General features: G+C 37.9%; 3 protein-coding genes across 4 annotated transcripts; 2 read left to right on the top strand and 1 right to left on the bottom strand.

Moving 5' to 3' along the window:
* Nucleotides 1-183: 183 nt before the first annotated feature.
* On the top strand, nt 184-6,241 carry LOC146461403 (uncharacterized). The gene is made up of 4 exons (XM_085086795.1): nt 184-228; nt 2,470-3,364; nt 3,890-4,063; nt 5,571-6,241. Exons 2-4 carry the CDS (start codon nt 2,509-2,511, stop codon nt 5,636-5,638), a joined length of 1,098 nt encoding a protein of 365 aa, XP_084942921.1. The 5' UTR covers nt 184-228; nt 2,470-2,508; the 3' UTR covers nt 5,639-6,241.
* A 131-nt stretch (nt 6,242-6,372) lies between these two features.
* LOC146461402 (mitochondrial translation release factor in rescue-like) lies at nt 6,373-10,049 on the bottom strand. The gene is made up of 2 exons (XM_085086796.1): nt 9,633-10,049; nt 6,373-8,095 (listed from the first exon to the last, which is right to left on the bottom strand). The coding sequence occupies exons 1-2, from the start codon at nt 9,903-9,905 to the stop codon at nt 7,874-7,876; spliced, it is 495 nt and encodes a 164-aa protein (XP_084942922.1). The 5' UTR covers nt 9,906-10,049; the 3' UTR covers nt 6,373-7,873.
* Nucleotides 10,050-10,149: 100 nt separating this feature from the next.
* On the top strand, nt 10,150-27,607 carry LOC146461401 (uncharacterized). 2 transcript variants are annotated; one of them, XM_085086792.1, is made up of 15 exons: nt 10,150-11,087; nt 12,566-13,156; nt 13,764-13,812; nt 14,257-14,418; nt 14,722-14,775; nt 15,468-15,515; nt 16,345-16,409; nt 17,591-17,668; nt 18,379-18,639; nt 19,117-19,242; nt 20,483-20,709; nt 21,384-21,430; nt 22,191-22,274; nt 22,821-22,883; nt 27,304-27,607. In XM_085086792.1, exons 1-15 carry the CDS (start codon nt 10,639-10,641, stop codon nt 27,376-27,378), a joined length of 2,379 nt encoding a protein of 792 aa, XP_084942918.1. In that variant the 5' UTR covers nt 10,150-10,638; the 3' UTR covers nt 27,379-27,607. The 2 variants fall into 2 exon arrangements, with proteins under 2 accessions (XP_084942918.1, XP_084942920.1); XM_085086794.1 differs by lacking the exon at nt 15,468-15,515.
* Nucleotides 27,608-27,837: the final 230 nt, after the last annotated feature.

Raw genomic sequence — 27,837 nt, 5'->3', positions numbered from 1 at the left:
AACTATCGAGTGTTCGAGTTTTAATTTCTTTTTCGAATCACAAGATGTCGAATTGTCTATTTTTATTCACCGCCAGTTCGCGGAGAATTGATGAATATCGCAGAACAATTTACATTGATTGACACATGTCAAGTGTGAATGAAATAAATCCACTTCTGTCAATCATCTGTCATTCGTTGTCATCAAAATTCAAAGAGAAATTCGCCTGAGGTTACCTCACAAGAACTGGTAAGTGTGTTTTCTCTGCTAAATAATTTGCCATATTTTATGTTTTACTCGCTTAGCTTTCGTTCTGGGAAAGATGTTTTAGTCAATATTAACTTGTCGAGCGTATTCGCTTTGAAATCACCAAGAGAGACAGAATATCACAGCAAAAGGGAAGTATCTCAAAGTGTTGTCAGAAGGTTAAAATTTCAAAGCCTCTCTCGAAAATTTTAAAGTTTTTTCCACTTGATCTTAAAGAAGGGTCCATACCAGGTGTGTAGATGATCTGAAATGAGTACATTTCGGTCAAAAGCGATTTATTTCAACATATCAACGCCTTCAATACCAATACAACATTGGAAAATAAGTCTGCGCATGCAAATGACATCGGACTGCGGACTAGTGGCTGTCTGCTCCCTTAAGCTGTCTGCCAGATGACAACACAGCTACAATTTGTCATCTTTTCCCTTAACTCAGCTTAAGGTTATTTGCTTCTTGATAGTAATTGTTAGATAACAAAATAAATTGTGAATTTAAGTTCAACTGGTCCGAGCACCTAATCACCTGACTTTATAGTCACACGCTTCACTGCTAAGCGGATGACACATGTCAGACGTCACGCGAGCAGAATATTTAATCAGACAAAAAGGCGTCCTTCGTTCAAGGAAAATACTGTATGAGACTTTGTTTCCTTCGAATAACGAAAATAATCGCCCCCGGCCATTATTGGTACAAATTAAACAGGGTACAGGACTATCCGCACCTGGCAACGAAAGGTTTACGCAATTGACGCAGGAGGCAGTGAAACCTTTCTGCGAACGGTGACCGACATCATCATGATCTTCTTTATCAAAATTCTAAATTAAAAAAATGATAAGAAATTAAGGAACACGTTAGTTCGTAAAAATACTTCTCGAGAGTTTACCCTTAAATGGTCACACTTGAGGATTTCATCCGCAGCCTTTTTAGAACTACCTCGTACCGTATACAGTGAAGAGCGGGGGCAGATTGTAGGGGCGACGAAAAGTCGAAACGGGCCAAAAAAAAAAAAAAAAAAAATTGGTTATCTCCCTCACCCCTATTATCTGTCCATCGATCTTTCAGTATGCCTTTTTAATTAATTAACTAAAATTTAGGATTTTGTCCTCAGGACTTTCATGTTTAATACAACTTAAACAGCACCAGAGGAAAGAACTGCTTCACAGGCTGTCACACTGTAGGATTTTATCCACAGGTTACACATCATAACAAGCAGTACCAAAGTGGAAACTGCTGTTCAGTAGCTATCGGACTAGACGTGTAGATCAGTAGTCAGTTGAATGGGCACACTTTAGATTGATTCACAGACCGTCTCAAAAGCTAGATCGTCTCTACCTCGCACAGCAGCCAGTTGTTGGTTTGTATCTTCACTTGAATAGACCTGTTTTAGTTGAAGTATTCTAACACAGACAAAAACGGTTATACTGAGAAAAGTGAAATGTCTAAGGGTAAACGACTGGAGGCTAAGGTGTTTTGAAAGAGATAATGCAAAAATGAGCAAAACTGATTTAACGATCAGGGAAATAGATTTTTCCAGTATTGGAGAGAATGCAATAAGATACCATAACAACAAAGGCTAAAGTAACAAAAATAAAAACGTTACAATTTGAAATTTGAAAATGCAACTTGCCAATAGGCACGGCGGAGCAAAATGGCAAACGTTTCAACGTGGTAAACGAAAACAAAAAACGTAACAGTAGAAATTTGAGAAAGCAACGTGGCATTGGAAGATGAGAGACAGGAAAAATGCTCATGTCTCACCTCTCCTGTTTATACCCAAGGGTTCGAGAGTTTGACCTCTATCGATGAGATGTGCCTCGCTAGTTTTGACATAGAGTCAGTTTCTAAAATACCTCGAAGAAGAAAGGCCGTGCCTTTCAAAATATTGGAAAATTATACTTCGCTAACCGTGAAATCAGCCTTGTTCTTTTTTACATTATTTGTTTTACAATTTGTTGCTGATTAGATCCTTACTATAGGATCCGCTCCTTTTATTAATTTTGTCGCGATCGTCCTTCCAAACTCAGTTACCCTGTTTTTTTTTTTTTAAGGTAATGCCGACTCATGCCAAGAGAAACCTTGTACCTCGATATTACCCCTGTTTTTGCAATTTTCCACTGCTTTGAGTAGGAGTGCTCGCAGGTGCCTAGCACCATCAATATCCCTCCATCCCCGCCATTTTTGACATTATTCTGGACTCTTAAATTACATTTCTTGAACATCCAGGCCTTGCTAGCCAGCTGAGCCTTGGTTAAACTAAACAACATGTCTGGGGAAGTCTTTGATGTCGACCATTCCAGTAGTGTACATCTTCAAGGCCTGGGTAAACTTGTTTCCGCATTCAGGGCTAGCGATAACGATCAAGACTTGAGATTCCATGCCTCTGATGGTGTAGCGAGCCAAGCGATGTACTCTAAGTCTCAAGATGGAAGACTTGCCATATCAAATTTTACAGGCAATAATACGAGATTGGAGCAAATCCAAAATGTGCCCTTGGAAGAATGTTTGAACGGAAGCACAAGCGAGGAGAACACCAAAGAGGAAGTTTACTTAGATTTCGCCTCAACCTCCGGAACAGATCTTGTTGATACGCAACATACAAAAAATTCGTTGTACCTGATCAATGAACTTTGCGATAGACTTACAGCAAGAACTTCTCAAACGTTAATCGCGTTGGACACGCCTAGTATCTCCACACCTCAAAGACTAAGTTACCCTGAACCTCAGAAACAAATTGTGCTTTCTGCACCAAGTAAATGCTCATCTTATTATGGATCCTACAATGATCAACAGCCTCCGTCGCCCTTGCATACTTCTGCACTACAAAACACACCCCAACAATCGCGTTTTCGTGAGCAAAATGGAGGAGGTGAATTTGTAGTGCTGTCTACTAAGAGTGCAAGTTTTGCGCGTGAAAACAACGGAAAGGATTATTTAGCTGAAGGACATCAATCCTTGGAATCAAGTCAGCCTTCAGGTGCCATTTCTCACATGCAGCAAATGCTGGAGCTACTTACACCTCCCATTGAGGCAATCTCAGGGAGGCAAGTTTCTGACCCCATCGGCCAGTTGTCACGTGACGATGTGTTGCAGTGCACCTCACTCGAAGGTCGTGACACAGGTAACGTCAAAGCAGAAAGTTTGATTTATTGAACACTCAGAACTTAGCCTGATTTCCAAACGACTTTGTACCTTCTGAGACGGAGAATAATAGGCTCCCTGTTTTTCCTTTCGCTGCTCGTTGTCGACGATACGACGCCCTCATATCATGGCAGCTCCGCGCGCAGAAACTTTACTCCCGCCAGCTACGTAGGCTAGACCCTTGACGAAAAAAAATAAAAAAAACAGAAACAACAAAATAAAAACAAAAACAAACAGAAATAAAATCCAAAAAAACCCGATCTCAGTTATTTTCTCCCTTCCTAACAGTCCCGACATTCCCTGTGGTTTTGAAATACCCCGGATGATGCGCCATATTGATTCACAAAGGAACATTGACTAAACATTGATCGTGAAAATTACTGAAATGGAAAACAAACCACAGCAAGCCGTTCAGGGTAAAAACTTCAGTGGAGTTGTATTTAATTATCCTAATATATTTTTTTTAATGAACAAACCTAACTTTCCCTCTTTCGTCTTTTTACAGTAGCCGGTTCTTCGGCGACTCCTTCTCCTCTGTCAAGTTCTTCAGCCGCGGGATCATCAAGCCAAAATTCACCAGGAAAATACTCTGAACTTTTAGCTGTGATTGAGGAATTAGGGAAAGATATTCGCCCAACGTACGCTGGAAGCAAAAACGCTGCCGAACGGTTGAAAAAAGGTGAGGACGAGCGAACTTGGTAACTTGCATTTCACTAGAATCGTAGAAAATAATAAGCTAGCTTATTAAAAGAAACGGGATATTAAAATCCAAAAAGGCAGTGGAATTATAACTTAAAGCTTAACTTTGTTATTCAAGCGTAATCGGACATTCAAGGAAGAGGTTAAAGTAATAGTATGTCTGAAAGGCCAATCCTGAGATAATAGTTAGCAGTGGGTTGCTCATCATTTAATTACCTTAATTTTTTCCTGAAATTGATCATGTGATCACGCCCTTGATAATACACAAGTGAATTTTTTTTGTTATCAAATTTTTCAAAAACTGTAACATTTATATGGGGCACACATAGAAAATTGTACATGTTGCCACCCTCACAAAGGCATTGCAAAAGCTTGAAAATAGCAGATAAAAGTTATGAGGAAATCAATGAGTTTAATTTTCATAATGAAGCGTGGGATGTGCAAGAGTGTCCGTACATGCGATTTTCATCTCACATGGGTGACGCACATTTGAGAATAATTCTATTGCCTGTGCAAGGAAACATTTGTCTAGTCGCATTTAACAATCTGAACAGCTTTATAGCAGGTCTTCCATAGGATGTAAAAAAAAAAAGCCCTCACAATGTGCGCATAGTTTTTTAGGCATTAATGTCAAAGAGTGTTAACCAGAACCACAACAAACTCCATATTATGAACATCATCTGATCATCATCTGTCCTTAGTGAGCTATTAGTGAGTATATTTGACAGCAGAGGAAAAAGGCTAGCACAGTAAGACCAATGTGACAATTAATCATTTCTGTATTTCCATACAATTTTCTGGTTTTTTTTCACCAACCTCTTGTTGTTTATGGGCCAAACATGATGTCAGGAAGGCAATTTACAACAGCTTGTTTCAGAATGCATTAGAAATCTCTGCTTTCCTTTGGTGTAAACTCACTATTATCAAATATTGTCATTCCCAAACAAGAAACCACCAGGATCATTATTCGCTAAAAAGAACTTTGGGTGTGAGATGAAGCTGAAGGAGGAAACACTGTTTGACTGATGGATGTTGTTGTTTTACAGTGCAAAAAACTCAGCTAAGGAGAGCATTTCAAAGTGTCGGTTTTTTTCAGTGGCCCCGGTTGAGTTCGTTGCACTGTAACATACTAAAAGCTCCTTCCGGCAAATTTATTAATTGGCTTAAACAAACAGATTTCAGAACCAGTCATTAAAAGACACATTCCATGCAACAACAGTCTTCCATTAAAATTAAAAATTCCATCAATGTTATTCAAGAACATGACAGTTCACATGCATAAATCAAGTCCTAGAAAACTGCAAGGTTACTCGTAAACATGTACACAGAATAATCTGTGACAAATGTATCATTCAAGGAAATGCGAGAATGAACTCTTATTAACATTTGTTTTAAGTTGTTTTGTCCAAGGTTGCAGCTTCTATGTATTTGTACTTGTGTTCTAATAGTTCTGTTTTCATAGGAATTGGTGGTTTTCTTTTGTTTAGGTATAATGCACGCACGAGTGCTGGTGAGAGAATGCCTAGTGGAAACTGATAAATGTGCGAGACAATAGGACCAACAGGAACACTTGCGAGATCCACAGTGGACATTCAAGCTGCTCAGTTATTAACGTAAAACACCCAAGCTATGTGCTCTGAAAAGCTGATGTACAAGTGTCAAATTGAGCAACCAGACTCTAGTCTTGCAGCATGTATGTCTTGACATAACATCAAGATGACCAAGCGTCCCATGCTAGACATTGCAGATAATGGAGACCTTGTCACTGGTTTTAGCAGCGTCATGTCAGAAAGACAAGTTTGACATTTTAGAATTTTATTATAGCTTTTGCTCAGTTTGTGGGAAAAGTAGACTTTTTATCCCGCACAAAAAGTTATCCAGTATACATTGTTTTAGGTGTTAGGTCTTTGGATTCTCATGCGTACCTTTCTAAATAGCTACAGAAAATGGTAACAAGGTCTTTTAAATTGATCAAAAAGTAGCAGAGGAAAAGAAAGAACACTGAGACAGTCAAAATATATACAACACCTGGAGATAATTCAAAATGGCTTAAATGACAATGGTATAAAATGAGGTAAACACTTTTTAGTATTATTATTTCAAAAAATAATTAATATTTATTTCCAACTAACAAGGAATAAAAACCAAACTCAATTGATAGATAGTCTGCTCCTTGCTTGCGGGTCAGATACTGAGGTAAGGGTTGAAAAAAACATGGCAGAATTTTTTGCAAATTGTTTTGGTGTTTGTTATTATAACAGTTTCTCACTTGGGTTTGACTCATCAGTGAAACTAATAGACCATTTGCGAGTTGCTTCGAACCTCATTATGAAAGCGAGGCTAAGTGCAAAGTTTTTGATATGAAAATTAGTTTTCATTCATATGCAAACCAAACTTATTTTCATATGAAAAGTTTTGCACATAGCCTCGCTTCCATAGTGAGGTTCACAGGAACTCGGAAATGGCTTATTTTGTTGAAGAAATAATGGATTAAAATTCCAAACATATCACAGTGTGATTTCCTTTGTCCAGATTTAAGTGCTGGTGTGTCTTTGACAGTATACTATGATGTATTTTAGACATATTTGTTATTGGTATTCCCTTACTTGCCAAAAACCACTGTCTTATTTGCAGTCAGCTCCTGGAGAAGTGTGGTATGATCAGTCCATTATCAACTTGAAATCCGGACTGTCACAGATGCTGTTATTTACAATACAGTGGAACCTCGCCTTATGACCACCTAGTCATTACGACGACTTTTTTGTGACCCAAATGAATTGAAAGCCCAGTCATTTAGTTAGTTTTATAACCCTGTAAATCCGACCTCATTTTCACAGCCTGGAGGTTGTCGTATTAATGGGGTTCTACTGTAATATTCTTTAATACAATCAGTCATTATAGATTGTGGAGGTGCAAGTTATTACAGACTGTTGACTGACTGTATTATTTTGATCAGACTGTGAAGCAGTGGCATCTTCTTATAAAATTGACAGAGAAAGTGCAAAGTTGGCTGTGCTTGCTTGAAAATTTTTGTTCAAAGACCACACGTACATGTTCTGTACCAGTGCAAAAACGACGACTGTTTTGCAGTCTTGTATTTGGCATGTTAGCTGGAATTTGAAAAGAGGGCATCCAAGAATTCACAAAATGGCCATCTGTAGTATGTTGGATGCCCTTCTGGCTTCTGGAAGTTAACCATTGTCAGGCACTTGCTGGATTTTTGATTGGCTAAGAGGGGAAACCAGCACATGCAGCCAAAGCTCCCAGTGACCACCACTGAAAAACAACTATCCCTCTTAAGACAACACTTGTCTATAGTGCCAAATCACTGTATTCATAATATTTTGTGACCTCTTTTAGGGACATCCCCCAACACCCAAATATAAGAGGTCTCGACATTCTTTACCTCTCCCGATGTACTTTTGGCAACATGTTTTATTAGTCCTGCAGACCGTTTTTAGTGAACAGTAAATTTGAGACTTTGGTGGATTGCAAGTCTAGTGTTTTCTCCAGAAGCCCAAAAGGCTTGCACTTTTTAAAAATAATATTAGGTGAGACCAAGAGTTTAGAACTTAAGAGTGCAAGGTGTCAATTATCTTTAAATAGCCACCTTTTCGGGACCAAGACTCCCTTAGTGGGGGACTCCCAAGACTCAGCTTTAAAGAGACTTGTGAAATTCAACTAATTTTGAGATCCAAATCTTTGAGACCACTTGGTACTCCTTGTATTTGTGTTTCAGTAAGGCAGGTTGTATTAAACAGTGCATAGAAAAACATAGCCTTTACTGTTGTTAACTTGTATCTGGTGGCCCATTGTCCACATTTTGTAAGCCTGCAGCAACAGCTTCCTCACGCTGTCTCCTTTTCCTTGCATAGTCTGCTTTCTTTTTCTTTGTCTTGGCAATAGTTTGAGCAAGCTCACTTTCCTTTCCATTAAATAGAAAATCAAGTTTCTGCTTTAGGAGTTCCCTAGCAATCACTCTATTTCTTGCAAGGGACCGACTTTCATGGCTCTAAAAATACAGAATTAAAAGATCATCACCAGTTATTGGCTTCCCCCATCTCCCCCCTCCCCCTCTCCTCATTTGACCATCAAAAGGTTTCAGTGCATCTTTGAGGTCAATTCAACATTCCTGGAACCACCCTTGGATGAGTTTGAAGGGAGTTAATAGTGTCTGTTATTATTTTTTTTTTCAAAAAATAAGTAAAAAAAAAAAAAAAGAGGGAAAGTAAGCTGCAGTCAAAGATCTCGTAAGCAACCACCTCAGGAATTGGAAAAAGTAGTTGTAACTAGAGCTGGCCGCTTACGAGAATACAATCTCATAAGAAACCAAAAGCTGAAACAATAGAAGCTGGTCACTAGAGCTTTTAGCATAAAGCTTGCTACCCCTGGGGGGGGGGGGGGGGGGCTACTCAACAGATGCTTGGGTAGGGAGGTGCGGCCCGGGCATTCAAACCCTGACCCTGTTTAAGACTATCCCGTTTAAGACAGAATTCAAAATTTTCAGACCCTAAGACATTTAATCCAAAATCATATCCTGTTTAAGACTAGAATGAAATAAGAATACACTAGTTTCTTCCATTGATGGTTCTTTGCAGATTACTTTTACTTCATTGAAATATGCTTTGTTCTTCAAAAATCCAATAAACAGACATCTAAGCTTGTCCTGTTTAAGCCATTAGGTCATGTAGTGATACCCTGTTTAAGACAGAAAGTGATGGAATAGATACCCCGTTCAAGACAAAACACCCTGAAAGCCATACCCTATCGGGCCGCACGTCCCCGTTAAGGTCACATGAGGGAGTACCCCCCACCTCCCCTGGGTTTCTACCTCGGTCTCAGGGTAACACTGTTGATCCAGTAGTAAATCATCTTGAATTTTAGGTTTGAGATCTTAATCTAAGAAAATTATTAGGCGGTGCTATATTACTGTAAATATGATCACGAAGTGTATTCTTTTGTTAACGAGTTACCAAAATATGTATCAGAATCTTTGAGAGGTTGCTTACAAGAGCAGTTGGGAATTCCCAAAAGTGGCTGTGGTCGCTTATGAGAGCTTTTGATTACAGAGTTTAAGTGACAATTTAAACAGGGTTTCACAATAGTGGTTGTAACTAGAACTGGTCGCTTACAAGAGTGGTTGCAAGGAGTGCATTGACTGTATCTGTAAATTATCCCTTCAGACTAATTAAAGCATTGTTCAGTCAGGGGAATGACTTTACACAACTTCATTTCTCTTGTTTTGTCACTTTTTGCTGATATTCTGTGGGAGGGGGTCCTGACCAATAAACTTTCCATGGGAGGGGTATGGATATTTTTTGGTTGAACAAAACAAAATAAAAGCTGCTATTCTCTTGAAACCAACAAAAGAAGTAACCAAAGTCACTTACTTAATTTGCTATTGAAAATTAGGATTACAGTCAATTGTTGCTGAATATTGTCCTTTATTGAATTCTGGTCTACTTCATACTATTTTTCTGTTATGGATACTACACAGCCTAACCCCCCCCTCTCTCCCCCTCCCTACCTCACCCCCGCAATATTCTTACCTTTACAATGATGCCCGTTGGTTTGTGTTTCAGTTGTACACAGTTGCTGCTCTTGTTGACTTTCTGCCCGCCCTTTCCCCAGCCTTTGATAAATTTTTCTTCCATCTCATCTTCATCAAGATGAACTTCGTGGTAAAACCGAACGAACTCAAGGGCAAGGTTGGATCGCCAAATAGCGAAAGCCATGAAAAAACGTCCCTTCAAAAATAGAGTTGATCGGTTTGTAGGGACCTTTGTTAAACCATTCCATACTCTTAATGCAAAGGGAAACATGTCTTTGGTTATTATGAAATGTTTTTAAGAAATAACATCGAGCATTCTGCAAAAATTCCCCTTTGTCATTGGCCTAAACACTCGCTAACCGCGGCCATTTTTGATACACGGCGGGAAGGCGGGAGATTTAAATTTGTCAGCTGTTATCACAACAAAGCATGCGCTTTAGGACCAAAAGCCAATATGGCCGCTTCGCCGCTTCACCAGGGAAATGAACGCTTGTTTTCAATCAGTATTTAGTGCATCATCTGCGTGGTGTTTTGATGGAAGAATCTCTCTGCTACGCAGTACGCGCTCGAGCAAACTCTTTAGTTTGGAGAACGGTCTCGACAGTGGACAAAAATGTAAAGGGAAGACACAAATCATTTTAGAATGAAAGCAAAAGATCCCAACAGTCTGGAAACAGTTTTGAGGCTTTGACGTCCCAGGCAAGCTCCTGTTTGGGTTACAATGGAACAACGCCACCTTTTGCACGTGCAAAAAAATCGAACGCCTTTAGTCGCGTGCTCAGTAATTAACGACGTCATTACGTTGTCAACAATCGAAGGAAAAAGTTCCAACCGCTGGTTTTTGTTTTTCAGAACGGCAGGAGTTGTTCGATACTAACCCAATGATGCCGCCTCCATGGGTATGGAGGAGAGCAAAGTCAAGTGGTTTCTTCAACGATCTAGAGATGTTTAGATGGAGTGCTGAATTGACCAGTGAAATCAATGATTAGCTGGACTTTGGTGTAATGAAACGCTCCAAATTTAGGTATACTGATAGGAGTAAAGAACAGGCTTCACGACAAGTAGATTCTGATGGGAGTGGATCCGTAATCTCCTTGCAGTCATCTTCATCGAGTGATGGAAAATACCCAGGAAATCACCATTCTGCCGGCATGGGTCGCCCAGTAATCCAGGCGGAATCAGTTGAAGAAATAAGGGTACAGAAGAGGGAAGGGAGCACAAATCATCAAAAACTAGAAAAACTTCAAAAGAAATTACAAGGACAGCCAAATGAAGATACTTTAGATGAGATCATACACACAATAAAAAATCAGAATGGTATAAAGGATTCTTCAGCTGCAGAAATGTCGATACCTTTGGGTAATGATTGTGTAGATCGGGGGACAACTTACCCATCTTTGCCATTACATACTGGCAGCTTCGGATGGAATTCAACTTCTCCCCTGCAAATGAGGTGGGTAAAAAGACAGAGCTGGTGAAATGTTTTAGGTATTGGGGAACTGGTCGTAACAAGTTTGTTCGAAGAGGACCCACCTTGTCTCTGGTAGGGGGGTTATCAAAGACACCACCTATCTCATGAACATTACCAACAAAATTATATTGGCTTTAAAATTTGAGTCTACACAGAAATATTCAGCTAGCAGTCAGCATTGCTAGATAAACAAGAAAAGTGAGGTTTGAATCTCACTGTCACTTTTACTGCTGGATAGTTAGAGTGGTGTCTATGCAACAAAGACACTATCTTTTGAGTTTGAGGAAGGGAGGCCAGGCAGATATCACCATTTATTTTGTGGTTTGGTGGGTCCTGTTTGAGTATAGTAGTTTTGACCACTTCCTTATTGAAGACCAAATCAAAAATAGTTGCTGGCTCATACATGGTTCTTGTTAGGAGCCAGTAATCAGTTATTTTTTACCATCTATTCACATAAATGTCGGTTACCGGCTATCGCGAAATAATGTTTCAGAAATTATTGAAACTGCTTTCAAAATTCATCATATTTGAAAAAACTTGTTCTTGTTTTGGGTATTTCCTTTCGGTAAAAAATGTAACATTAAAAAAATGATGTCCGCATGTCGGTGCCCAAGAGGAGAGAAGGCCTGCTAACAAGAGCCTAATGCTTACAATATATGTAAGCTCTTTGGCCATCCTGTGCAAACAGATTCCTCTTAAGCTGCTGTTGCTTTTTTGTTTTATCAGGGCAGTCACAATTACCTCAATAGACACCTCCAATTGCTATTCTTTCATTATTTTATACAGCTATAATGATGATGATGATGATGATAATGATGACAATAATGGCAGTGGTGATGATGGGATTTTTTTAAAGCGTCAGTTTTGACTAATAACGGTTACCATTAATTGAGGATGCTAAGTGGCATTATTTTTTATATTATTCAAAAACTAATTAATAATTCAAAAGCCCATTGACCTATCAAATGGTCGATAATACATCATGTGCAGTGACTTTATATCTACAAACCTCCTCCTTATAAGTATGCGGTGTTTTATCAGCTGTCCAAAAACTCATTAATAATTCATAAGCCCATTGACCTATCAAATGGTTGATAATACATTGTGTGCAGTGACTTTATATTGATAAACCTCCTTATTAGTATGTGGTGTTTTATCAGCTGATAAAACACTCCTTATTAGTATGTGGTCTTTTTCTTGTGTGCTAATTTCCAACGTTCACAAAAGCATAATTATTATGAAGCCTATTGACACACGCTTTTCCAGGAATGTTTTTGAAGCCATTCAGAAACCTTGCAGCACGTGTTTTATTGGGTCCAAAACCACTCGGCTGCACCTCATGGTTTTAAACCCGATAAAACACTCCACCTCATTTTTCAAACATCACATAAATATTTTTTAATTTTGATAAATTCATCTGCTAAGTTATTGATAAAATACTGACTTTGTTCTTTTTCCAGTGGCCATCAAAATGAGAGACACACAAGACAGCTGAAGGATATAACAACTCACTTTGAATGTGAGATTCATAAGTTTTACGAACAACTGAATAGTGTGGGAAGTGGTCTGTTGGCCCTCCAAGATGCATTACCTTTCAACATGCTTCAAGCCACCAATCATAAATTGGAAGCCAGATGTAATGGTCTAGAAAAAGCTTGTGAGCAGATGAAAAATAAATCAGCAAAGTTGGAACAATCAAACCAAGCACTAGACAATGACTGTCGACAGTTACGACAAATTAATCAGAATCTTGAGGTGCGCTGTTTGTACCTGGACCAAGTTTCACAGGCTAGTGAGAAAGACAAAACTCAGTTGCAAAGAAATATACATGATCTTGAAGACAAGGTTAAGGATCTGGCTGCAAGTAACGAACAAGCAATTGGTGCTTGTTGTCAGCTTGAGGAATTAAACCAGAAGTGTGCGACTAAAATCCAGACAATAGAAGAGTCCAAAAAACTTCTAGAATCAAGATACAAGTCCTGTGTTTCAGAAAATGAAAAGCTAGAGAACCAGATTGGACAGTGTCAACAAACTGTGGATCAATACAAGAAGTAAGCTACGCATAGTTTAGCTTCATTTTGGATCAAATTTTTTTTCCCTGTTGTGGTGAAATTGTTATAACATTACCACTCTAAAACCTATGGTCCTGTTGAGGACTTTATACCTGGTAAAACCCTATTCCTTTTTCAACAGAATATCAATGAGCTTAGGGGATGGGTGCTGCAAAGTGGTGTGTGTGTTATAAACAGAAATTTCCTGGCACCAGGAGGTTTCCATGGCAATCCCTGAATCACCGTCCACCCAGGCACCTGTCACACTGAATTAATTAGTGGGAAAGAACCACATACTAATACCTGAACTGCGTGCTTACCACAGCATATACTAGCAAGCCAGGAAGAAGGGGCACAAGCAACCAATAATTTACAGTAAAAAGTGGAGTAACGGCACACGGTGATCCACAGTGATCAACTGTGAATTAGCAAGCAAACTGAGTGAAGCAATTGAAGGGCTGAATAAACCCCTTCTGATGCTGATCAAGTGGATACCCCGCTTATGCTGATGAGAGATTACCACTGGCCAGCAGTGTAGTCTCAAATGCAGCTTTGGCTAAATTTTATTTTGCCCCAAATAAAGAATTATTGCTTTCTTCATTTTCAGAAAATTTCAAGGTTATGAAGATGCAGTTGTAACAGCAAAGCAAGAAAAGGTAAGTTTCCTTTTAAGTGTGTTGCAAGTTTGTTAGTAACATTGTATAATATATAATAATAATATAATATAATATTGTAGTGCTCAACATCATACACAATCTAAAAATTTGTATTACTGACAATAATTATTCAAGATGGGAATATGCTGGAGATTTGTAACCTTTTTTTTTTGAACATTTAGTTTTGTTTATTTGTATTTTTGACATACTCTTACAGTTCATACAATACAATACCAGACAATACAACATAATATAAATAGAATTTAATGTTAGTGTAGATTGTTATATTAAGAAATTATAAGAAATTATTACAATCTACACTGACCAATAAGGCTGATAAACTTTTCTTTCTTACTAATCATGATAACATTGTTTTACAATATTCATTGCTGATCATTATTAGTTTGTAATAAGGTTCAAAATTTTTCATTATTTTGTAACAAGGAAAGCTTACTAACGAAGCTGGAATCTGTAAACAAGGCGCACATGCACATCAAAGAGAAGTATAAAGAACTTAAGTCTGCATGTGCTCGAAAAGATGAGCTGATCCCCAGGCTGGAAAATGAGATAAGAAAACTGTCTACATCTATGGAAAAGGCAATCAAGGTAATGTTAAGTTTTGTTTGACAGACAATTGGTACAGTTATATTCACAAAATGGAGGTTCTTTTGCCACGTGCAATTTGTAGTTCCAGAAAATATCTATACCGGCCCCTCCCACCAAAGGGACTTGAAATATATCAGTGAGATTAGGGGGGAAGGGCGGAGTGGTGGGTCTCCAAGGCAAAGTATGAAGCTTATTTGGAATATCCAGAGGGAGGGGAGGCTAGGGTAGGGGCCGGGTAATGGATAATTTCTACACCTTGTGCACTGGAGTCTCAAAAATAATTATTCTTTTTTGTATTTACAGGAAAAGAAAGAAGCTGAGGGAAACAGTGAAAGAGATAAGGAGCTGCTTGAAAAGGTGAGAGTTTTAAACTTGACAGGATTGATGAACATCTTTTTTCTCCTTAAGAATGTTGTAGGTTAAAATGAATCCCAGGTTAAAATGATTTCAACCTAGGTTGATTTGTATTTTCCTTTATTTTAGATGTAAATTACCCAACCTTAACAAAGGAAAATACAAATCAACCTAGGTTGAAATCATTTTAACCTAGGATTCATTTTAACCTACAACAAGAATACCAGTGCATCCCAAGACAGCTAGCTAGATAGACAGTCAGGTAACATGATACATGCACAAGTTAAGCTAGGTACATGAGCCATATGGCCAGACCTTTTTTCCCACCTTAAGCCCTGTTTCTGTAGCATGAAGCAATAAGCAGTAAGTGAAGTTTCACATATCATGTTGCTTTGTAAGAGGCTCACGGCCAGTGCTCAATTTTCAATCTTTTCTGTAACTTAAAGCAACATAATGGGGTAGAACTCCAATTTGCCCCCGGATCAGATGGTTAAACCCAGCATTTTGTAAGGAATTTCCTGATGCTTTGGAATTTTCCTCTTTTTGCACCTGAGCAAAGAGAAGCCAACAACAATGTGGAGCAAAGTGTCTTGTGAAAGGAAGCATTGGGACACAATGAAGAGACCATCCAATTGTCCAATCAAAGGCCAAATACACTATTAAACCTCAGTTTAATTAATCATTTTTTTAAACAGATGTTGATAGAATATGATGTTTTAGCCAGAGAATACCAGGAAGCACAGGTATATTAGCATTCACCAGAAAATAATGATATTATTATCCTCTGGAAGTTAAGTGCTAGAACAATAATTATAATCATTTAAAAAATTGGTCTTTGTTTAAACATGATCTGTAATTTGTTCAATAGTTACATGACTTTTGCATTGTTATCAATGCAATGTAACCGTTTTTAAGCAGCCATGTGTTGAATGCTTACCTAATAAGGACCAGTTTTCTAAGCCCTGAAATTTTTTAACATCATTCAGATGTAAATTTTACTGTAAATATGACCTCTATAACTATTAATTAATTTGCAATTTACACAAAAAGTTACTATTTTTATAATAATGTCATCATGATGGCTCATACAATTATTTTTGAAAAGGGTTTAGATTTATACAGTAATATAATGTTTGCAAAATCCTTAACATTTTAAAATGAAAAACTGCGGAATAGTTGTTGGATTTAATGTAAACCATGCTTGAATATGTGCAGTTTTCCACCTTGAAGGATAATAATGTTCAGGGCCCCACTGAAAACCGCCGAGGCGAGTGGGCTCCCTGAATAAATATTATTATTATTATTATTATTATTATTATTATTATTATTATTATTTATATTATTATTATAGTTTGATCATGACACCAGCTTTGAATTCAGTTTTCCAATGTTAAATGTATAAGAATAAATTAAGCCTTCAGCTCGTTCTCTGTCAAGTCAGCTCCTCACATTTTCTCAAAATGTTGTATTGTATTTGAATATATTTTGCCAAATTTTAGAAGGGTACTGAATTAAAGAAATTACTGATGATTACTTACACTTTTGGTTTTTGTTTTGTGTTTCTTTTGATAGGATTCCTACAAAGCTATCCATGATAAACTTGAGCTGTCTCAAAATGACATGGCAAACCTCAGAGAGTGAGTCCAAATAATACTCAACTGTAAAAATATGATACTCACAAAACCTTACAGAGCTTTATCCCTTTAACCCCTAATATCAAAGAGCAAATTCTCCTATCTTGTCCCCATACTTTTCTTATATTACTACAGTTGACTCCTGATAACTTGGACCTTCATAGGAAATTGAAAAAAGTTAGAGTTATCTGGAGTTCGAGTTATCGAGGGTAACATTTTATAGAAGATGACCTGAAGGGAAAGGAAAATTGGTTCGAATTAGCGCGAGGTTCGAGTTAGCGAGGGTTCGAGTCATCAGGAGTCGACTGTAAACGTACTGAGAAGAAGTTATAATTCAAAAAATTTAAATTAAAAAAAAAATTAAAATTAAAAATTTTAATTAAAAAAAAATATATCAAGAAAATTTACCTTGGGTGATCATATCCTTCAGTTTCTTATGACCTCAGCAGTTGAATTGGTGTTGATATTACAAGGAGAAATTTGATGTTAAAGGGGTTTATAGCATCAAAATAATAAAACAAAATATTACAACTGCAAAGGCAACAACATCTTGTTTTTAATAGATGTATTTTTCAGTCAGTGACCGAAGCATACTTGGAAAAAAAGGAAATCTGAGCTCTCCCAACAGCAGTCAAACTCATGACCCCTCGATTACTAGTTCGGATGCTCTACCACTGAGCTACAGGAAGCGTATGGGATCTAAGGCCATTAAACTAGGTTGTTGTGGCAAACATCCTTCATACTGTTAATCAGATTTCACACAATTCACTCATTGACACCCAAATCATTGAATCACTGGTTTTCAAACTGGTTGCAAGCTGAGTTTAATATTACTTCACAAAAATTGGTTACTAGCTGAAAACATAGGTATCTCAGACCAAATCACAAAAATAAGTTCGCTCAAAGAACAAAAGGACATTACAAAATAAAATCCGCGCAAAAATGACACGCGATAATTATACTCGGAGCTAATAATATAATTACAGTCAACTCTCGTCTTGCGTACTCCTCGCTATTACGGATGCCCTGATAATACGACAGCAGCTAAATGCCCAGCGAAAATGAATTACAAACATTTGACTGAAATAAATTCCCGCTATTACAGACTCCCGTTATTAAGTTCACTAACTCGCGGTCCCGAGAGTGTCCACAATAAAGGCAGTTGACTGGTTTTTTTTTTTCAGAATTATTTCAAAACTTGTCTTCAGAAATAGTATTTTGGAGGAAGCATCAAAAGAAAATGGTAACTTACAACAAAGCAGGTTGGTATAATCTGACTTATGAATGATATATTTATTTAATATTTACTTCTTTTAGTCATAATTTGAAGTGAAGTAAAGCTGTTGTGTTATATTCAGAGTTCTTTCTTAAGGTTTTACAGAGGGGAGGAATTACTTTTCAAACCCCTCATCACCCTTACTTACCTTCTATCTTTTTTCTCAAACAATCGTCTATTTTAAAAAGAACTATTTCATGAAGTCCTTGAGTCAAAATGTTGTCCTATGAAACTTCAATGTTTAATTTGTACTTTAATATATACAGTGAATTGATATACTGAAGTCAGTCACATTATTACTCTAGTACTACATCAGTACATTCTTTGATAGCTGTATTGCGGTACTACACAAACATGAGACATTTCCAATCATCTAATTAATAAACATTTAGAAGGTTTTAATCTCAGTAGATGAGTGACGTTTACTTTCACCAGCCTAGCCTGAAAAAACCTCCCATAAGTGACCAGCTTCTATTGTTTCAGTGATTGGTTGCTTGTGAGAGCTTATTCCCTTAAGCGACCAGCTCTAGTTATGACCACTTTTTCAAATTCCCAAGGTGGTCGCTTACAAGCGATTCAACTGTACATATAAGTATTAAGAAATATGATTTGTCAGGAAAGGTGAAATTTAATCCTAAATGGCTTTTAATAATAATTGTTATCTCATATTTGTTTTTGCTGATTTCATCATCACAGCCATGTTGAACAGTCCACTGGTAAGAACAGACCACAAACAGGGAGAAAAACATGGGGACAATCAACTCCAATAAAGAAACGAGAACCTCAGCTGCACAGTCTAGCCACATCTTACACAAGACCAGAGATTGAGAGAGATGTACTGAATAATGATTTATCACATTATACCACATCACTGGCTCATTCCAATCTGCCAACCATACCAGATGCAACAAAAGTAGCATCACCTTCTGGAAGGAAACAAGATTTGGCATCAAATGGGTCAGTAGAGAGTAACATGTATATTTCACAGAAGTCGTCAGCAATTCCATTCTGATCCGGGTTGAAAGTTCGTATTTCTGTAACTCAGTGGAAGCATATAGATTGAAGCAATTGTGCAGTTTCAGAAAGAATCTTTACCAGTACCCTCCCCATAGAAGGTCATTGCGAATTCCCAGGGGGAGGGGGTGGTCTTAAAAGTCAAAATTTTGGAAGGAAAGTATGAAGCTAAACTGGATTTTTCTAGGGGGAGGGGGTGCAAAAAAAAACCTTCCATGGGGGGAAGTATGGATATTTTCTGGACCTGCACAATAGATTTAAAGAGAAAAAACCTTTTTTTCCCTGTTTCCATAGAATTATTAGAAACACTCTTACTGAAGTTAATACTTTTTAAATTTGTAAATATTAATTTTAAGTGGCTAGCTGATCATTATATCTGTGCTAACTTGTGTACATATTATTTACATTTTATTATCTAAGGCCCAAGACATCAACTCCAGCCAAAAGACAGCAACTAAAACCAGCCACAACCAAAGATGGTCCAGAGTCGACACAGACAGCACTCCCAGGAGGAATGCTGGTCAAGAAAACTAATCTTCTTACCAAGTAACTTTGATTTTTTGAATTTACTTTGTATCTCAGCAATTATTAGGCCCACCCAGATAGATGTTTTTCATTAACTTGATTCACATCAGCTGTTTGCTAAGATTTTCACACAGCCCCATGCATTAATAATTTATTATGAATGCATTTTGCGATTCAATCTCCATTCATGCTTGCAGTTTTTGGAAGTTTAGTTTCAGTTTATTGTTTTGCCATAAGTTGTCCAAAAGCAAGAAAAAAATAATCATAATTTAAACACTAATGACAAGGAAGCCCTTGGAAGGGAAGCCACCAGGCTTATAAGGAATGGGCTCCCTCAAGTAATTAGAACAAAGTATTATCATTGTTACACATCAGGGCCGGGTTTTTCGAAAGGTGATTAACATTATTCTATGATTAAAGGTTAGTCAAGGTTTTCATCTCGCTCTTTAAAAGTGATTTCAAAGCGTAATTTCAAGCTAAAGGTAAAAAAAAAGTCTAAGTCAAAACTGAGAGCCAAAAATCATTTTAAAGAATCTTTATTGATAAGTAATTAAACTCGAATCAAAGTTCACGTTAATCCAGGATTAGCTTAATCGGACTTTAAACAACTGGGCCCAGACCAAAATCAATGGCAAAGCTTATACAGTAAATCTAAAAAGAGGGTTAGTATGACAGTGCTGCATGTAAAATTAATGTATGGGGATGTGCAGAAATCTTTCTCAGTTTATTTTCTTTTTGTCTATCATGAATGGGAGTGGGGGGGGGGGGGGGGTAAGAATCTCTTTAAGAGAATGGCCGTTTTTATACTGGAGGACACATTATCCAACTGGACGAACTATCTTCTGTTACACATCATTCAAGATGAATGATGTGTGTTGTGCCCATCTTTATACTAGAGACGCATAACCAGACAAACAAATTTTTTTTGCCCAAGTTCATCTAGGCGGATAATGCATTCTCGTAAGTGTAGTATAAAAAATGACCAACGTTGAAAAAGAGATAATTACCCCAAAGTACTTTATTTAAGCAAATTAAGTCAGAAAAGAGTATAAAAAATCACATATGGCATGAAATAAGTGTTTGAACATACTTCCCCCTCCCTCCCCCCAACAAAATTCTAGGGTACCCCCTGTCAAGTCCTGACAGAAGTTTAGTCTTCGTTTGATTCTGACACTTTCTTTATTTTTTGACAATAATCTTAAAAAGATGACTGGGAACCCTATGAAGGGCATAATTGTATTTTTTTTCTTTCATTTTGAAGGTTTGATGTGGTATTTGAAGATAAAAATTCAGGTGAAGAAATGGTCCGAACTCATATGGGTAGGACATGGCGTGTGTATAACGAACCTGCGCAGACGGAGTCTAATTTCGTAGCTGGTGGTGATGAAACTGCTTCTGGGATTGCTGCCTGCAACGCAAGACTGTTAAATGCAGAGGATTTTGACAGCACTTTATCTGAACCAAGGAATACAAACTTAAAACAAAATGGTAAGCACCATAAATTACGAAGCCGAATTGTAAAAAAAGCCTCTTTGGGAAGATCAAGGATCATTGGTGAACCAACATAAGAGCTTGAGTTAGCAGGGATACCTGAAGTAATCTCGAAGTTTTCCTTTTTTAATTTACGTAAACTGAGAAAGGTTTATGAATAGTCAAAAACTATTTTCTGAAATGTTTTGGTTTGGAAGGACTGAGGGAATTTATCACAGCTTACATTTAATTTCGCAGAACACATTAATACCATTTCATCGGCACGTGTTTGAGAAAATGAAAGTGGTCGAGTTTTCAGAGGTGTGGACTAGCTTGGATTTGTTTCGGGGTAGTTCCCTGTTCAAATCCTCGGCCATGCTTTGTAAATAGCCAACTGATACGCCTCCCTGTCAGTGAGGTTTTTTTTAAGATAGTCATGTTTAGTTTGCATTATTTCTTGCCATAACTTATAGTGTCCCCAATTAGCACCACAATGTCAAATAAAATTGACACGTATCTGTTTGCGGCAGAATTAATAAATTTGTGGACGGTCGCTTTTTATTTTTTTATTTTTTTGTTTTCTTTTGTATCCCAATCATTCTCATCATCAATAGAGTACAACAAATACACTAGAATCAGAAGGGACATTCACATTTTAATCTTTGTACTAAAAAAAATTTCTCTCTCTGCAGTAATGTACAATGTCGCTGAAAAAGACATTGGTGATGTAACAAGTCAGGTAAGTTTGCTAAGAGAAACGATAACCTCTTTCCAGTATATTTCTAACTTTCTATCTGTGTATGAAGTCTTAAAATGAGACAATTCAAATGAAAGCTACTGAGTAGTGAGTACTTTCCTTTGGTGCTGTTTATTATGCTATACAAGGTGGTTCTTTCTTTTGATAAAATCCTGAAGTGTGACCATTCAAATGAAAGCTACTGAGCAGTACTGTCCTTTGGTGCTGCTTATTATGCTATACAAGGTGGTTCTATCTTTTGAGTCTGTCGATAAAATCCTGAAGTGTGACCATTCAAATGAAAGCTACTGAGCAGTACTGTCCTTTGGTGCTGCTTATTATGCTATACAAGGTGGTTCTATCTTTTGAGTCTGTCGATAAAATCCTGAAGTGTGACCATTCAAATGAAAGCTACTGAGCAGTACTGTCCTTTGGTGCTGTTTATTATGCTATACAACGTGGCTATAACTGTTGACTCTGTGGATAAAATCCTAGAGTGCGACCATTCAAATGAAAGCTGTCGAGCAGTACTTTCCTGTGGTGCTGTTTATTATACTGTACAAGGTGGTTCTAACTTTTTAATCTGTGGGTGAAATCCTAAAGTGTGACAATTCAAATTAATTAGCTACTGAGCAGTACTTTCCTCTGGTGCTGTTTATTATACTGTACAAGGTGGTTCTAACTTTTGAGTTGGTGGATAAAATCAAATGAAGCTATTTTCTGTTGTTAATTAATCTGGATGTTGTGCATGGGTGTTCTACAGGCAGCCAGCAAAGATAACGAAGAGGAACATCAAATGTACGCAATGGAAAAGAAATTTTTTGATTTAACTGAGGAAAGAAAAAGAGTAAGTTATTAGGATTTAGTTTAAAATCTTTTTAGCGGAATTTTGTTGCGTAACGTTAGTTTTAGATAGAAGTTTTAACATGAAGTTCGCGCTTTTGTGAAATATTTCACCCAAAAATAGTTTTCTGTAAGTTATCAAGACTTTCAAGAAACAGCTCCCAGCACATGCTTTTGTCGAAGGGCGTGGCTCCATTTCGCTCGCTTTGCGCGCGGCTGGCCAAGTTTTCGATTTTATGTATATTTTTTGTCTCTACCGATTTGTGGTAGTTTAGCCTAATGTATTTCTCATCTTGTAAAGTTTTCAACATTTCAAATTTTAAAAGTATTAAAAATCCTGCTTATTGGGTGAACGAGCATTGCCAGACTCGTAAAATAGTTTTTCGGGCCTGACAGTTTTGAGAAACGCACACCAGGTTATTTCTTCAGATTGTTACACTCTGGATACTTATGCTTGCGTCGAATTCTGATTCGTTTGTGGTTGGTCAGACATGACGGAATGATCACGGCAAAATAACTTATATTTTCGTTGTTCCTCTCTGCACTGTAGCTTGAATCTGCTCTGAACCGAATTCCAGGAGACGGAAGGACGAAACATTCAGAGGAAGAGAGGGTATGTGAACGTAACACAATCAAAATTGCACGTACAAAGGTTTATTTATTGGCTTGTTGTCTCAGCTGGAATGAGCGTTGCGTCGTTGCCCGTTGAAGCCTAAATTTTTTTTTATGCTTAATGCTAACTAAAAATGCTGACATAAAAATAGTGTTCACTTATCATAAAAGGTTTTAAAGTATTAAAAAGAAAACACTGCATCCTTGAGCATGAGAACGCTTCTCTAAAATATGAACTATTGGCGAGGCCCCCTACCTTTGATTTTTTTGGTTCACTCTTATGTGAGAAAATGAGGTCACAATCGCTGTGACGCTGTAATGCGAACTTAGCTGCACATTTTTTTTAATGTACAGGGCTTGTACATTTGCGTATATAAAGTTTCGTTTTTGGTAAACTCACACTTATTATATTGGCATTCCAGAAAAAGCCAGCCATTTAGACTGGATATTCGCTTATCGCAACTCGCAACTCGCATTTGCTGACTGCGGCTACCTTACGAGTCAGTAGTACACGTCTACAGCTATCTTCTCGTCTTTATTTCACCTTTTTCACGTTTAGTATTCTTTCAAAACATTTTAACCTTAATTTTTAGTCAGTTCTCTTTTTTAGGAGGGGGGGGGGGGGAGGGGGAGGGGGTTCTGCTGCTCTAAGCTTATTTATAATTCTAAAATAGAAAGCGTGTGTCGTGACGGCATGATTTGCGGCCGTGAAGTAAAACATTTATTGGACGTGATTTAGTGACATTCTCTTGTTTCCGAGAGGCAAGACTTGTTATCGAAACACGTTTCCTGTACAGCTGAAGAGAAACATTTGTATCCGTAATAATCTTTCCAAAACAAGTCAGATCGTAGACCACAGGAAAGTATCAGCTGTCATTTGAATGACAGACTTTTTTTTTTTTAAAGATTTCGGATACAGTATTACACACATTTTACAAAATTCGAGTTGTGACAAAAGCAGGTTGTTTATTTCCAAAGGTTGATGCACCCCATTCCCTCGGCTCCTCCCCCACCTCTCCCGTACCTAGTTTGTGCCTGTTACGCAAACGAAGTCCTTCTTCAGAAATTTTATGACCTTTTATTTCTTTACATGTATTGTACTTTCCCAAAGATGCAGATTTTAAACCTGGTTTCTTTGAATCAGGGTAGATGGATTTTGACCATTTTTGGACTGAAATAGTGTTTGATTAATTCACTTGTCAGAAAAAGGCTATTGATTTCTACTGTTTCGACCTGAAATTAGGGACGTTTTCATATGCCAAAGGTTTCTCTTGGGGAGTGTCAACGTCACACGAAAGTATCACATCACCCTACCTTTTGAAGGCTATAGACAAAACCGTCTTGTGTGTGAGGGTGTGGCTAAGATCAAGACGTCGTGTGGTTCTGTTTAGTTTCAGTTAATTATATTTTCGGGTTGTTGGAAGCCGACTGTCGATAACAGGTACTGTACCAAAGACTTGAAAGAGCGCTATGGCGCATATTAAATTTCTTGACCCGTTGATGCGGCGTTTCTTTAAAGGCAGCCTTTATTTGGGGGGAAGCATTCTAAGAACTCGTGATTACTTTTTGAATCATCTATAAGTTTTACGTGAAAAACGTGCAGTTTAACGCCTCTTTGGTTCCCATTAGCGGTGATGAGCCCACGGGGGTCTCCATTTAAAAGTGACGGGGGTGATCGTCGTACCTTTTAGGGGTTAAAATTCGTGATGCTAAATTCAAAAATGACTTCCGTCAGAGATATGGTGGTACCTTTTAGGGTATTGAGCCGAAAAATATGAGAGAAAGTAAATGTCAGTCAACTGATTTGGTATTGTTCGGATCACACCACAAAACAGAATTCTGCTTCCTTTTGAGGGGTTCTTCTCACGATCACCCCCGTCACTTTTATATGGTAGTCCCCCCCGGGGGGGCAATGAGATCTTAATGTTTACAGTTACATTTCCTGAGTGAAATTGATTGCAGATGGTTGTAAAATTACACCCAGTTGGTTTTTCTTAATCTTCAGACTTGGTGTACAATTGCCGCTTTTGGTGAAAGATCGTTTATTACAGACCAAATCTTGCAGTCGGCGAAACGACTGAATAGACTTTTTCTCACACGGCGGCCATGTTGAGTCTCAGGAGAATAAAAAGTTTTGTTTTTGCACGGTAGCTCACGGTAAGCCTCGCACTGAATTCGCGTCCGGCCAAGGCTTGCCGTGCGAAAACAAATATTCCCCCGAGACTCAACACGGCCGCCAAATGATAAGGGTCTATTTACAAAATCACAAAAATAGTTTCTTTAAAATATAACAATGATGTGCAAAAGCCTTAACCATTTAAACTATATAGCATTTAAAAAAAGCATTTAAGCGATAGAAATTGTTGACTTTTCATGCATCGGTTTTCGGCCCCCCTCCCAGCAATTCTTTCGTCCCATGGGACAAGAAACCCTTGAGATGTAGGAGATGTACTTGAGCGTGCCAGCTGACGATTTACCGTCTGGTGCAGTACTACAGTATGCTGCAGAGCGTAGTCGAAACACCAAATTACACCTCATTGCGGGGATATTTTCCCATCAAAATCCAGGTTTGCGCTTTTTCGTGACATGCCGGCTTGAAAGGTCGTTTCCTCTGCTTCTTTGTTAAATATTCTCATGTTATCGAGAAAAACAAGCAATTTTGCTCTCCTTTTCTGCCTTTCCCTTTATTTTCTTCCATCTTGTTGTTTATGATTCTTGTGGAAACTAAGAACACACCTGTAACTCTAGGAATACGTGCATTAAGCTGGAATATTAATGTGATAGGCGCAATTAGCGCTAAATTGCCCAAAACGACATGAAACAAGAGTGTGTCGGCAGACAACACTTGCGCCGGAAGGAAACTGATAAGGTTATGGCACGAACTCTCTGATTTTTAAAATAAATTTGAAAGGTTGCTCTCACGAAACGTTCTTTTGTATCTTACTTCTCTTGTGCTTGTAAAAATTGGTTGACAATCAGCCGCCAAATCCCTTACGTGCTCCGGTCCCTTTTACTGTATGTGCCATGTGAGACTCGCGCGCAAGCAAGAGATGGCTCGTGTCTCCGCGCGAGGATATTTTTCCCGCTCTTTAGTGGGCGTGTTTGACTTTTGCCACATGGCTTGAATTTTGTCGAAGCGCTAGAATTGATTATTTCCCGAAGTATCGGCATGTCTCAACTGTGGTCCAACGTAAAAAATAAGAAAAGTCCAGTAAAGCTGATAAGTTTTTGTGAGTCTGTGAGCTTACTAAACAATTTTACGATTTACTAACAACATTTCAAGTTTTTAAAGTGAAGTATGGGGAGACTGATCTGCGGCATTAATTATTAAGTGCATTGTTCGTTGACTTCGTCGTCGTCTTCTGTTTGAGGCCCCTAATAATTTATGTCTGAAGAAACCGTATTATAATTCACAGTTTTGTTAAACTGAACTGATTTCCACATCAGTACAGGCTTCGGATGGCCGGCGGGATAGAAATCCTGATTTTTGCGATCAAAGTTCCAATTACGATTCGTAGAAAAACTTTTGAATGCAGAGGTCCACACAACGCAGGAATTAAACTTGCTGGTAATTTTGCCGGATCTCTCTTGTGAAAGACCTCGTGTCAGGCGTCACTTGAACGTGAAAATACAAAACTGAATGCAAGGCTGGCACTACAGCTATACTCATATAGCTCTGGCCCTGAGGAAGACTAATTCTATTAGTCGAAATATTGGCCACTAATAAATCTGCCCTTTGCCGTAGTGCCAGCCTTGCATTCAGTTTTGTATTTTACGATTTGTATCTTTATTACACCCATTTTAAAATCATAGGTGATCGTTACAATCTGATTGACCGATTACGCCGGCCTTGCAGGCTACTCTGTTGATAAAACAATCACTCTTTTTCTACTCTCCACCGACGTAGCACTACAGTTTCTTTAAAAAGTAACTCCCTTAGGGAACTGGTTATAAGTGACAAGTTTGTTCGAAGAGGACCCACCTTATCTGGGGTAGGGGGATATCGAAGACACCATCTATCTCAAGAGCATTAATGACAAAAATTTATTAGGTAAATCATACAAAAAATCATCGTCATTATGGAAAGTTGAATGGTATAAGGTGTGCTTTCCGGGAAAATTTTTTTTCATTTTTTCCACCAAATTTCAGGTAGACCCCCGCCTTAATAAAATTTGAGTTCACACAGAAATATTCAGCTAGTAAGAGTCAGCATTGCTAGATAATCAAGAAAAGTGAGATTTGAATCTCATTGTCATCTTTTACTGCTGGATAAAGGGGTGGTAATTTGAAGTTGAGCAGGGGGGGGGGGAGGGTGGGGGACAGGCACAGATCACCATCTATTTTATGGTTTACTGGGTCCTGTTCGGGTAAAGTAGTTTAACCATTTTCCTTATTCCTATTTTATTTGTTTTTCTTGACAGGCTTATCTCGAGCACCTGCTTGACGAGGTAGCGAGGGAGCTTGCATTGGTCAGAGCGCATCTTCGAAAACACTAGTGCTTTGGCGACAAAGCAACACATCATCAGATTCGTCCACAAATTTGTAATATACGTTAAAAAAAGTTTCTCTTTTTTTTTGTATGTTTGAAATCTTTTCAGTCTTTCTTGATTTCAAATTTTTGAATGGTGCTCAAATTACAGCAAGCAAGGAAATTACACCAGATCTATTTATATCCGTAAAGAATAAATGTTTACAATTCGTACAATAAACACTCAACCAAACAAAGGAGTTGTCTCAGCGTTGGCTTGTTTCAGAAAAGTTGCTTTGTTCAACTTGGTTTTTTTTTTTTTTTTTCAATTACTAAAAAACAACTGGCTTCTTCCATTTGAGAACAGCTTGACATTTTAAACGTTTTATACAGAATGCTTTCACGCGTTATTATCTCCCAGCCAGCACCATCATGATGGTAGCAATTTTTTTCTTATCCACCGGAAGCGAAGTTGCATTTGTCTTGT

The sequence above is a fragment of the Pavona decussata genome, unplaced genomic scaffold (assembly GCF_977016875.1).
Source record: "Pavona decussata unplaced genomic scaffold, jaPavDecu1.1 SCAFFOLD_198, whole genome shotgun sequence".
Lineage (NCBI taxonomy): Eukaryota > Metazoa > Cnidaria > Anthozoa > Scleractinia > Agariciidae > Pavona > Pavona decussata.
The sequence above is the reverse complement of the archived record's forward strand: the minus strand, read 5'-3'. Positions and strand labels throughout refer to the sequence as shown.

Coding starts and splice junctions, on each gene's coding strand:
- LOC146461401 (XM_085086792.1), top strand. CDS start 10,639: ATGAAACGCTCCAAATTTAGGTATACTGATAGGAGTAAAGAACAGGCT. Junction 11,088..12,565: donor ACTTCTCCCCTGCAAATGAG/GTGGGTAAAAAG, acceptor TTCTTTTTCCAG/TGGCCATCAAAATGAGAGAC. Junction 22,275..22,820: donor TAACTGAGGAAAGAAAAAGA/GTAAGTTATTAG, acceptor TCTGCACTGTAG/CTTGAATCTGCTCTGAACCG.
- LOC146461402 (XM_085086796.1), bottom strand. CDS start 9,905: ATGTTTCCCTTTGCATTAAGAGTATGGAATGGTTTAACAAAGGTCCCT. Junction 8,096..9,632: donor CAACGGGCATCATTGTAAAG/GTAAGAATATTG, acceptor CTGTATTTTTAG/AGCCATGAAAGTCGGTCCCT.
- LOC146461403 (XM_085086795.1), top strand. CDS start 2,509: ATGTCTGGGGAAGTCTTTGATGTCGACCATTCCAGTAGTGTACATCTT. Junction 3,365..3,889: donor ACTCGAAGGTCGTGACACAG/GTAACGTCAAAG, acceptor GTCTTTTTACAG/TAGCCGGTTCTTCGGCGACT. Junction 4,064..5,570: donor TGCCGAACGGTTGAAAAAAG/GTGAGGACGAGC, acceptor TCTTTTGTTTAG/GTATAATGCACGCACGAGTG.